Source organism: Pan paniscus, chromosome 6 (genome assembly GCF_029289425.2).
Source record: "Pan paniscus chromosome 6, NHGRI_mPanPan1-v2.0_pri, whole genome shotgun sequence".
NCBI classification, from domain to species: domain Eukaryota; kingdom Metazoa; phylum Chordata; class Mammalia; order Primates; family Hominidae; genus Pan; species Pan paniscus.
The window spans coordinates 176,277,664-176,290,068 of record NC_073255.2 but is presented as its reverse complement, the minus strand read 5'-3'; the positions used below and the strand labels follow the sequence as shown (position 1 = coordinate 176,290,068).

The 12,405-nt window shown below is 51.5% G+C and overlaps 1 protein-coding gene across 2 annotated transcripts in view; it reads left to right on the top strand.

The window, feature by feature from the left end:
* Positions 1-2,718: 2,718 nt before the first annotated feature.
* Positions 2,719-12,405, top strand: part of KLRG2 (killer cell lectin like receptor G2) — a 38,806-nt gene continuing 29,119 nt past the window's right edge. Inside the window, exons 1-3 of one of the 2 annotated variants that reach the window (XM_003813405.7) lie at positions 2,721-4,531; positions 7,169-7,270; positions 7,644-7,789. In XM_003813405.7, the coding sequence (XP_003813453.2) occupies positions 3,412-4,531; positions 7,169-7,270; positions 7,644-7,789 (1,368 nt within the window). In that variant the 5' untranslated portion in view covers positions 2,721-3,411. Of the gene's footprint in view, positions 4,532-7,168; positions 7,271-7,643; positions 7,790-12,405 lie in introns of both variants that reach the window. The other variant, XM_034965083.3, reaches the window with a different exon arrangement.

Genomic DNA, 12,405 nt, shown 5'->3' with positions numbered 1-12,405 from the left:
GCTACCCAGATTCAAACTCCTGGGCTCAAGTGATCCTCCTGCCTTGGCCTCCCAACGTGCTGGGATTACAGGTGTGAGTCACCATGCCTGACCCAGAGTCTTAAATGATAAGGCAAAAAGTGGAGGAGGTATGAGAAGGATACTCAGGGTCTCGTGAAATCCACAGAATTGAACAAACAAGCTTTAGGAAGGGCTGAGATCGGACAAACTCTGGGGCCCAGAGCAGGAGTTTCTGGGCTTTCTCTCTAGGGAGCTGCCCTACTAGGAGCTCTGACAACACTCGGCTCTGGGTCCCTCATATCTAGTGTCAAATTCCTGCAAAGAAGAACCTAAGCTCAGGAGAAAGATCTGGGCTTGAAGGTCACTGACATATGGTGGGTGAGAAGCTCTGCAGCAATTTTCAAAGGAACAGCCAGGGAGGCAGAAGGAGAGCTGGTAGAGGTGGTGTCAGGAAGCCCACAGGCCACAGATGAGTGGGTTTTTGAGAGGAGGAAGAAATGATCATAATGTCAAAACCTGAGAGATAAAACGAGCACTGAAGAGCATCTGCAGGCCGGGCACAGTAACTCACACCTGTAAGCCCAGCACTTTGGGAGGCCGAGGCGAGAAGATGGCTTAAGGCCAGGAGTTCAAGACTAGCCTGGGCAACATAGCGAGACTCCTCCATCCTTATAATATATATAAAATATATATATATATATATATATATATATTTTTTTTTTTTCCAAAAATGGAAAAAAAGCATTTGCTGGGTTTGGTGACTTGTACCCTTGCCAAGGAAAATTTTGGCAGACAAATGGGGGCAATTACCTTGTTAAAGAAGGTTGGTCATGGCCCAGTGTGGTGGCTCACGCCTGTAATCCCAGCACTTTGGGAGGTTGAAGCAGGCAGATCACCTGAGGTCAGGAGTTCAAGACCCTGTCTCTACTAAAAATACAAAAATTAAGCAGTTGTGATGGTGCACACCTATAATCCCAGCTACTTGGGAGGCTGAGGCACGAGAATTGCTTGAACCCAGGAGGCCATGGTTGTAGTGAGCCGAGATCACGCCACTGCACTCCAGCCTAGGTGACAGAACAAGACTCTCAACAACAAAAAAAAGTTTGGCCACAACAAGGAAGAATAGAGAGGGTGTTAGCAGGAGGAGGGTACTGGGCCCAAAGAGGCATTTAAAACTTGAACATGTTGAGTGATGCCCTTGACTGATGAGGAATGAGCAGAAGCCTCGTAGTGGTGGAGAAGGACCCTTTGGTGAAGCTTTCCCAGGTGATTTTCTGCTAAAGTTTTGGCTTTCTCAAAACACTCTCATAGTAAGCAGATGTTATTGCTCTTTTGCCCTCTAGAAAGCCAACAAGCAAAATGCCTTGAGCATCCCAAAAAACTGTTGCTGTGACTTCTGCTCTTGGCCTGTCCACTTTTGCTGTGACTGGGCCACTTCCACCTCTTGGGAGCCATTGCTTTGTGCTTTGTCTTCAGGATCCTACTGGTAAAGCCACGTTCCATCTTCTGTTACAACTCTTCAGAGAAATGCTTCAGGATCTTGATCCTACTTGTTTTAAATTTCCATTGAAAGTTCTGCTCTTGGCTGCAGCTGATCTGGACGCAATGGTTTTCCATAGAGTGGAAACTTTGCTCAACTTTAATTTTTCAGTGAGAAAAGTGTAAGCTGAACCAATTGAGACGTCTTTGGTGTTGGCTGTTGTTTGTGCTGTTAATCGTTGGTCCTCTTCATGAGGGCACAAACAAGATTAATTATTTTACTCAAAAATTGATGTGGATGGTCTGCCACTGAGGGCTTTATCCTCAACATTGTCTCATCCCTTCTCTTTTTTTTTTTTTTTTTTTTTGAGATGGAGTCTCCTTCTGTCACCCAGGCTGGAGTACAGTGGCACAATCTCGGCTCACTGCAACCTCTGCCTCCCGAGTTCAAGCAATTCTCCTGCCTCAGCCTCCCGAGTAGCTAGGATTACAGGCACCCACTACCATGCCCGGCTAATTTTTTGTATTTTCAGGCACCCGAGTAGCTGGGACTACAGGTGCACGCCACCATGCCAGCTAATTTTTTTGTATTTTAGTAGAGACAGGGTTTCACTGTGTTGCCCAGGCTGGTCTTGAACTCCTGAGCTCAGTCAATCCGCCCACCTCGGCCTCCCAAAGTGCTGGGATTACAGGCGTGAGCTGCCGCGCCCAGCTTAATTTTTGCTTTTTTAGTAGAGACAGGATTTCAGCATGTTGGCCAGGCTGGTCTCAAACTCCTTACCTCAAGTGATCCACCTGCCTCGGCCTCCCAAAGTGCTGGGATTACAGGCTGAGCCACCACGCCTGGCCTCATCCCTTCTTAAAACGAGTTTTCCGTTTGCAAACTGCTGGTTTCTTGGGGGCATTGTCCCCATGAGCTTTTCATAAAAATATCAATGATGTCACCATAAATGTGATGATTATTCTTGCTTCAAATTTAGCAGAATCCTTGTTGCTCTGACAGGAGCTCTTTTCAAACTGATGTCTTATCCTTCTTAGTGCCTCAAACTAGATCTTGTCGAGACGTGTGATAACAAGTTAGTACAAATTTATTTTGGTGCCAAAAAATTTTCAAATCCATGCATAGTTTTCTTCATAGTATGAATTTTCCATGAACCTTTTGAAGACCGCTTGTATAGAAAAAACAGTATATATAGGGTTTGGTGCTATCCAAAGTTTCAGGCATTCACTGGGAGGTCTTGGAACTATCCCAGTGGATAAGGGAGGACTACTATGCTATCCCTTGTTTAACTGAAATTCAAATTAAACTGAGTGGCCTGTATTTTATCTGCCAACCCTACCCTGGGGGCACTTAAAAATACCAGAGGCCAGGCGGGGCGCGGTGGCTCACGCCTGTAACCCCAGCACTTTGGGAGGCCGAGGCGGGCAGATCACGAGGTCAGGAGATCGAGACCATCCTGGCCAACATGGTGAAACCCCGTTTCTACTAAAAATACAAAAATTAGCCGGGCGTGGTGGGGTGGGTGCCTGTAGTCCCAGCTACTCACGAGGCTGAGGCAGGAGAACCGCTTGAACCTGGGAGGCGGAGATTGCAGTGAGCCGAGATCGGGCCACTGCACTCCAGCCTGGCGACAGAGCAAGACTCTGTCTCAAAAAAAAAAAAAAGAAGAAGAAGAATTGCTTATCCACGCCCTGTTTCTTTTCTCTTAGCGTTACTCAGTGGGGGAGTCCTCCCAAGTATGATGGAGAGTCCTTTCGAAATCCTGCTGGATTGTCAGGACAACCAACTGGGCTACTTTTCCACAGGTCGCCCCAATTCCTTTGGATTCTGATTTCTCTGAGGTCCCAGGATCCAGACAGGCTTGGCCAATCCTTCCCCGCCCAAACTGTAACTCTCAAAACCAACACCCCGGCATAGGGCTGGAGGGGAAAATGGGTGAGGTCAGAGACAAAGAAGAGGGAAGGGTCAGGCGGGGCTCCGGGTTCCCTGCCACAAGCCTCCGCTGGTGTTCTGCTTTTCTCCCGAGAGCTCCCGCCCACCCTGCAACCCTCGCCTGGCCCCGCTGCCGTTCTCAGCTCCCTCCCAGTGCCTGGTGGAGGCCGGGGCTGTGTCCCGAAGAGGGGCGGGGCAGCAGAACCGCAGCCACAGCCAATCACAGCGGGGTCCTTCGGGGAGGGGCGTGGCCTGACAACTTCGGCGACGCGGCTGGACCAATCCGGACCGAGGAGAGCGAAGCTCCTCTGCACTGGGCCCAGGTGCGCTCCTCAGCGTCTCCGGGTGGCGGGGCGCGCGGGATGGAGGAGGCTTGGGAGGCTGCGCCCGGAGGCCAAGCCGGGGCAGAGCTCCCAATGGAGCCCGTGGGAAGCCTGGTCCCCACGCTGGAGCAGCCGCAGGTGCCCGCGAAGGTGCGACAACCTGAAGGTCCCGAAAGCAGCCCAAGTCCGGCCGGGGCCGTGGAGAAGGCGGCGGGCGCAGGCCTGGAGCCCTCGAGCAAGAAAAAGCCGTCTTCGCCTCGCCCCGGGTCCCCGCACGTGCCGCCGCTCAGCCTGGGCTACGGGGTCTGCCCCGAGCCGCCGTCGCCGGGCCCCGCCTTGGTCAAGCTGCCCCGGAATGGCGAGGCGCCCGGGGCTGAGCCTGCGCCCAGCGCCTGGGCGCCCATGGAGCTGCAGGTAGATGTGCGCGTGAAGCCCGTGGGCGCGGCCGGTGGCAGCAGCACGCCATCGCCCAGGCCCTCCACGCGCTTCCTCACGGTGCCGGTGCCCGAGTCCCCTGCCTTCTCCCGCCACGCGGACCCGGCGCACCAGCTCCTGCTGCGCGCACCATCCCAGGGCGGCACGTGGGGCCGCCGCTCGCCGCTGGCTGCAGCCCGGACGGAGAGCGGCTGCGACGCAGAGGGCCGGGCCAGCCCCGCGGAAGGAAGCGCCGGCTCCCCGGGCTCCCCCACGTGCTGCCGCTGCAAGGAGCTGGGGCTGGAGAAGGAGGATGCGGCGCTGTTGCCCCGCGCGGGGTTGGACGGCGACGAGAAGCTGCCCCGGGCCGTAACGCTTACGGGTGAGTGCTCACCTGCGCCGGCAGCCGACGCCGCCAGGTCGGGTGGACGTAGCCGAAACCCCCACACCCGCCCAGCCCTGGACCGCTGGGCAGCTGACCGACTAAGGGACCCAGTTGGCCATCCCGATCCCCAACCCGATCTGGCCTCTCGGGATTACAATCAATAACATTCCTGTCTACGTAACTGTAATTCACATTGTTGCGGTGTCTCACGCCTGTAATCCCAGCACTTTGGGAAGCCGAGGCGGGCGGATCACCTGAGGTCAGGAGTTCGAGACCAGCCTGACCAATATGATGAAACCCCGTCTCTACTAAAAATACAAAAATTAGCCTGGCATGGTGGCATGCACCTGTAATCCCAACTACTCGGGAGGCTGAGACAGGAGAGTCGCTTGAACCCGAGAAGCGGAGGTTGCAGTGGGCCGAGATCATGCCATTGCACTCCAGCCTGGGCAACAAGAGAGAAACTCCGTCTCAAAAAAAAAAAAAAGAGTAAAGCCACTCCCCTTCTCATCCTCCCCTACCCGCACTCCCGAACTTTCAAATTCCCTCTTAGCATGCGCAGCACCTTTGAGAAGTAGCAGTGGAAGGAACTCCAGATGAGGGGAAGTCATTCAGGATCAGGTGGCAGGGGTGGCAGCCCAGATCCCCCCATCCCTGCACTGCCAAGGACTTTCTGGAAGGTCCAGGCTGCTGCTTTCTTTCCACCACACTGAGGAACATTTAGCCCCAAACACTCATCCATTCAGTAGATACTGAGTGGGACCACAGGGTAGATGTGCCAGTAGTATGTGCGGCTGGTTATTTTGTGGTGTGGGGGAGGGGGAGCTTGACACAGAAGAAAGAGCCCACAAAAGATACAGACAGTCCTGGATAAGGAGCCTGGAGGGAGTAGTTGGTGAATTTGGGGCAAGAGATAGCCAATTTTTTTCTTTTTTTCTTTTTTCTTTTTTTTTTAAGAAATAAGTTTTGCGCTTGTCACCCAGGCTGGAGTGCAATGGCACAATCTCGGCTCACTGCAACCTTCGCCTCCTGGATTCAAGCGATTCTCCTGCCTCAGCCTCCTCCCGAGTAGCTGGGATTACAGGCGCCGGCCACCATGCCTGGCTAGTTTTTGTATTTTTAGTAGACAGGGGGTTTCATCATGTTGGCCAGGCTGGTCTGGAACTCCTGACCTCAGGTGATCCAGCCGCCTCAGCCTCCCAAAGTGCTGGGATTACAGGTGTGAACCACCGGGCCAGCCAGAAAGCCACAAATTGAAAGGTGAGTAGGAGTAGGGGGTGCTAGGGATCCCTGCTAGGTAGAGAGACTGGAAGGAGCAACGGCCAGGAGGGGTCAGAGCCCCGCCCAGCAGGCAAACTGGCAAAAGCTTGGCTGATTGAGAAGCAGGCCAAGCCCACTGACAGGCACCAAATTCCCAGGGCCTCTAGTTGAGAGGTTCTTAGACAGGGCTAGGGTTCAGGGGCTTGGATCACTCAAGAACTTTTGCAGAGTTTGATGTGAGCACATTTTCTGTGTGATGGAATATTAGTTTTCTATTGCTGTTGTAACAAATTACCACAAACTTAGTGTCTTTAAGTGACACAAATGTATTATCTTACAGTTCCGTTAAGTCAGAAGTCTATAATGCCGGCTCACTGGTCTAAAATCGAGTTTTCAGTGGGGCTGCATTCCTTTCTGGGGGTCTAGGGGAGACTCCCTTTTCTTGCCTTTGCTAGCTTCTGGGCTTTTCTTAGGTCAAGCCCTTCTCTATATTAAAATCCAGTGTTGTTGGTAGAGTCCTCCTGCTGCCACTTCTGATGCTCACCACCTGTCTTCCTCTTCCATGTATAAGGCTCCTGAAGCTGGGCACGGTGGCTCACGCCTGTAATCCCAGCACTTTGGGAGGCCAAGGCGGGCGGATCACTTAGGGTCAGGAGTTCAAGACCAGCCTGACCAACATCGTCAAACCCCATCTCTACTAAAGATATAAAAATTAGCCAGGCATGGTGGCAGTCACCTGTAATCCCAGCTACTTGGGAGGCTAAGGCATGAGAATTGCTTGAACCCGGGAGGTGGAGGTTGCAGTGAGCTGAGATCATGCCACTGCACTCCAGCCTGGGCGATAGAGTAAGACTCAGTCTCAAAAAAAAAAAAAGGGGGCCAGACGCGTTGGCTCACACCTGTAATCCCAGCACTTTGGGAGGCCGAGGTGGGCAGATCACAAGGTCAGGAGTTCAAGACCAACCTGGCCAACATGGTGAAACCCCATCTCTACTAAAAATACAAAAAATTAGCCGGGCATGGTGGCATGCACCTGTAACCCCAGCTACTCAGGAGGTTGAGGCAGGAGAATTGCTTGAACCCGGGAGGCAGAGGTTGCAGTGAGCCGAGATCGCACCACTGCACTCCAACCTGGGCGACAAAGCAAGACTCTGTCTCCAAAAAAAAAAAAAAAAAAAAAAAGAATATCTGGCTTCTTTCTCCAGAATATAAAGTTGGAACTTAAACGTTGTGGTTTATGTTGGCATCCCAGCCTGAGGGGATGGGTGCTGGGGTGAGGTGGGTGAGATGCTGGTGTGCTGTGTCTGTGGTTCTGAGTTGGGTTGGTTGGGATGGTCTCCACTAATCTGATTATCCTGTTTGCCCCCGTCCCAGGGCTACCCATGTACGTGAAGTCCCTGTACTGGGCCCTGGCGTTCATGGCTGTGCTCCTGGCAGTCTCTGGGGTTGTCATTGTGGTCCTGGCCTCAAGAGCAGGTATGGTGTCCCTGCAGTCCCCATCCCCTCTCCCTGCTGCTCCACTACTGGGGCTGTGTTTCCAGCCCTTAAAACACCTTAGAATTAGAAAGAGACACTGGGAGATGCAACATGAAGACATGGTGCTTGATGAGCAAAGTTAAGGAAAATGGGTGCCTTCCTCCCACTGGACACAGCTTGTGCCCTGATAAGCAATCAGATGCCAGCTGCCACCCCGGGGACTTTGTGCACTGCACAGACTATAAAAGCTCCCTGGGGCCCTGCCCACCCTGAGGTTTGCCAGTTCCATGCCCCTTCATTTGAGGCAGCAGCCAGGCTTTGTTTATTTAATGCAGCTTACCCTGCAGCTCACCAGCAGTCTCTGTGCTTGCAGGAGCCAGATGCCAGCAATGCCCCCCAGGCTGGGTGTTGTCCGAGGAGCACTGTTACTACTTCTCTGCAGAAGCGCAGGCCTGGGAAGCCAGCCAGGCTTTCTGCTCAGCCTACCACGCTACCCTCCCCCTGCTAAGCCACACCCAGGTGAGAAGGGGGTGGCCAATCTAAGGGGGTACAGATCCTTCTAGACCACAGAATCCTAGCACTGGAAAGAAGCTTAATGATTGAGTCCAGCTCTTCATTATAGAAGTCACCAAGGTGTAGAGGAGTAGCATGAGCATAACTTCGTGCAGCCTCTAACTCCTGTGCTCAGGCAATCCTCCTGCCTCAGCCTTCTGGGTAGCTACAGGCATGTGCCACCATGCCCAGCTTTAAAAAAATTTTTTTTTTGGCCAGGCACAGTGGCTCACACCTGTAATCCCAGCACTCTGGGAGGCCAAGGCAGGCGGATCACAAGGTCAGGAGTTCTAGACCAGTCTGACCAACACAGTGAAACCCTGTCTCTACCAAAAATACAAAAATTAGCCGGACATGGTGGCGGGCGCCTGTAATCCCAGCTATTTAGGAGGCTGAGGCAGGAGAATTGCTTGAACCTGGGAGGCAGGGGTTGCAGTAAGCCGAGATCACTCCACTGCACTCCAGCCTGGGCAACAGAGCAAGGCTCCGTCTCAAAAAAAATAAATAAATAAAAATAAAAATAATTTTTTTTAAGGGACAGGGTCTCACGATGTTGGCCAGGCTGGTTCAAACTTCTGGCCTCAAGTGATCCTCCTTCCTTAGCCTCCCAAAGTGCTGGAATTACAGGCCATGAGCCACTGCGCACAGCCAAGCACTTATGTTTTTAATTGTTGGTCTCTGGGTCATCTTTTGATAGGCTGGGCTTGGCTGGACAGCTCAGCTTTATAATGCAGATTGCCAGGGCTTGGCTTGAGGCTGCAGGTTGGGTCTGTGTAGAATATTCCATCCCCATGGGAGAGGGAGAGGAGTGGATGTTTGCTGAATAGTAATCCAGTCAGTGTGTTTGAGAGCATCTACAAAAAGGGACCAATAGACAGGATCCAGTCCTTGGCATAATTTTGTTTTCCTTTTTTATTTATTTATTTGTTGTGTCTCACTCTGTTGCCCAGGCTGGAGTGCAGTGGCATAATCTCGGCTCACTGCAACCTTCACCTCCCGGGTTCAAGGGATTCTCTTGCCTCAGCCTCCCAAGTAGCTGGGATTATAGGCATGCGCCAGCACACCTGGCTAATTTTTGTATTTTTAGTAGAGATGGGGTTTCTCCATGTTGGTCAGGCTGGTCTCAAAATCCCCACCTCAGGTAATTCGCCCGCCTCAGCCTCCCAAAGTGCTGGGATTACTGGTGTGAGCCACTGCGTCCAGTGTTGTCCTTTTTTTGGAAACAGGTCCTCACTCTGTTGCCCAGGCTGAGTGCAGTAGTGCAGTCATGGCTTACTGCAGCCTTCAACTCCCAGGCTCAAGCAATCCTCCCACCTCAGCCTCCTGAATAGCAAGGACTACAGTCATGTGCCACCACAACTGGCTAATTTATTTTTTGTAGAGACACAAGTCTTGCTATGTTGCCCAGGCTGGTCTTAAACTCCTGGACTCAAGCGATCCTCCCACTTCGGCCTCTCAAAGTGCTGGGATTACAGGTGTGAGCCACTGTGCCTGGCTTTTTTTTTTCCCCATTTAAAAAAATTGTGGGCTGGGCGCAGTGGCTTACGCCTGTAATCCCAGCACTTTGGGAGGCCGAGGCGGGCGGATCACAAGGTCAGGAGATCGAGACCATCTTGGCTAACACGGTGAAACCCCGTCTCTACTAAAAACACAAAAAATTAGCCGGGCGCGGTGGCGGGCGCCTGTAGTCCCAGCTACTCCAGAGGCTGAGGCAGGAGAATGGCGTGAACCTGGGAGGCGGAGCTTGCAGTGAGCCGAGATTGTGCCACTGCAATCCAGCCTGGGCTAAAGAGCGGGACTCCGTCTCAAAAAAAAAAAAAAAAATTGTGTTAAAATACACATAACATAAAATTTACCATCCTAGCCATTTTAAGTGTACAGCTGAGTGATATTAAATACATTCGTAATGTTGAGCACCTATCACCACCATCCATCTCCTGAACTCTTTTTGTCTTGTACAACTGAAACTCTAACCCCTCTAAACACTAATTCCCCATTTCCCCCGCCCGCAGTCCCTGGCAGCCACCAAGCTGTGTTTTCTCTCTCTCTCTTTGGTTTGGACTATTCTAAGAACCTCATACAAGTGGAATCGCACAGTATTTGTCTTGTTGTGACTGGCTTATTTCACTTAGCATCATGTCCTCAAGGCTCACCCGTGTCGTAGCCTGTATGAGAATTCCCTTCCTTTTTAAGGCTGAATAATATTCCATTGTGTGTATGCACCACATTTTGCTTATTTGTTCACTGGTCAGTGGACAGACCCTTGGGTTGCTTCCATGTTTGGGTTGTTGTGAATAATGCAGCTATGAATTTGGGTGGACAAATATCTCTTCGAGACCCTGTTTTCAGTTCTTAGAGTATATACCCAGAAGTGAGAATTGCTGGATCATATGGTAATCCTATTTTTAATTTTTTGAGGAATTGCCATACTGTTTTCCATAGGAGCTGTGCAATTTTACATTCCCAGCAATCCTTGGCTTAATTTTACCTGGGGGCAGGTGCCAGGAATTTATATTAGCTGTTCTGGTATGTATGAAAACGCAGCACTCCTTCCGTCAGTGCTTTAATGAGTGTGTATTAAGCACTTACTCCGTGTTTGGCAAGGGGGATTCAATAATGAGCCAGAATAGCACAGCCCCCACCTTGACAAAGCTAAGATAGCAGTGAGTGAGGCAGACATCAATCAGGAAATCACAGAAATAGATGTTTAATGACCACACTGATCTGTGCTGTGAAGGGACGGTGCACAGTGCTACGAGAGTAAATGACAGGAGGGTGTGACCTGAAGGTCAAGGTGAGCAAGGCAGCATGTGCCTTTCCAAAAACATTCAAGAAAAGATAGTGAGGCCGGGTGCAGTGAATCACACCTGTAATCCCAGCACTTTGGGAGCCTGAGGAGGCAGGCGGATCACCTGCAGTCAGGAGTTCAAGACCAGCCTGGCCAACCTGGTGAAACTGCCGTCTCTACTAAAAATACAAAAATTAGCCAGGCATGGTGGCATGCACCTGTAGTCCCCACTACTTGGGAGGCTGAGGCATGGGAATCGCTTGAACCCAGAAGACAGGATGCAGTGAGCCAAGATCGCGCCACTGCTCTCCAGCCTGGGTAACAGAGTGAGACTCTGTCTCAAAAAAAAAAAAAAAAGATAGTGACACTGGGGCAGAGAGCCTTCTGGAATCCTCTCTTCTCTGTTCCAGTCTGGACCTGTTGCTCACCAGGCCTGCTGTGCACAGCTGTTCTGGAATTCCTATTTACCTGCATCCTCAGTATGCCTTTTGCCTCTCTCCTCCGTGGGATTCCCTGTTTCCTAGATCGCATGTCTTTTCGTTGGTTTCACCTCAGTCTCCTCAGTGGAGTCAGAGTTTTGCCACCTTGCCCAGGCTTGTCTCAAACTCCTGGACTCAGGCGATCCGCCTGCCTCAGCCTCCCTAAGTGCTGAGATTACAGACATGAGCCACCACACCTGGCCTCAATTTCTTGAGACCTTTCGTGCTTAAAGAACTTTTATTCTAACCTCCAAGCTAACAATCGCTTGGCTGGTGTGTAGGAAAAACACTCAAACTGTCTTTCCTCTGCTCTTACACAACAACAACAATCAACCCAGAAAGCGTCTGTGACCAAATGTGTTTGTTTTTTTTTCTCTTACGCACGAAGCAGTGGGCACCAGCTGGGTGCCCTGTAATTTAATTCAATTCTGATGCTGTTTTCCCGGAGATAGCTTCAGATCCCACAGTTTGAGGGTTCAGTCCCTAAGGCTGCCCAGCTTCAGACGCCCGTCACAAGTCCAGGCCTCTGGAACTTCTGAGTGGCTGGCTTCAAGTTTGGGCTCCCACGTTCCCTCTTTGGGTTTGATTAATTTGCTAGAGCAGCTCACAAAACTTAGGGAAACACATTTACTGGTTTGTTACAAAGGGTATTTTAAATGATACAAACACACAGCCAAAGGAGATGCACAGGGTGGGATCTGGAAGAGTCCCAAGCACAGGAGATTCTGTCCTTATAGAGCTGGGTGGGGTGTGCCGCCACCCCCCCAGCACAGGGACGAGTTCTTTTTTTTTTTTTTGAGATAGAGTCTTGCGCTGTCACCCAGGCTGGAGTGCAGAGGCGCGATCTTGTCTCACTGCAACCTCCGCCTCCTGGGTTCATGCCATTCTCCTGCCTCAGCCTGCCAAGTAGCTGGGACTACAGGCGCCCGCCACCACGCCCGGCTAATTTTTTGTATTTTTAGTAGAGATGGGGTTTCACCGTGTTAGCCAGGATGGTTTCGATCTCCTGACCTCGTGATCCGCCTGCCTCGGCCTCCTAAAGTGCTGGGATTACAGGCGTGAGCCACCGCGCCCAGCCTGGGACAAGTTCTCACTCACCTTCCTGTTAGCCTCTGTGTGTTCAGCCTATCCGGAAGCCCCCAAACCCTGTCCTGTTGGGCCTTTTGTGGAGACTTCGTTGGACAGGCATGACTAAAGCAGGGACAACTGTGTCAAGATTTGATTGGGCAGAAAGGATTTGATCTCATACTAATAGACTAGGCAGGAAACCCAGCAAGGCCTGTCTGCTCCAATTCTTCTTGGCCTGTCTCGGCAGC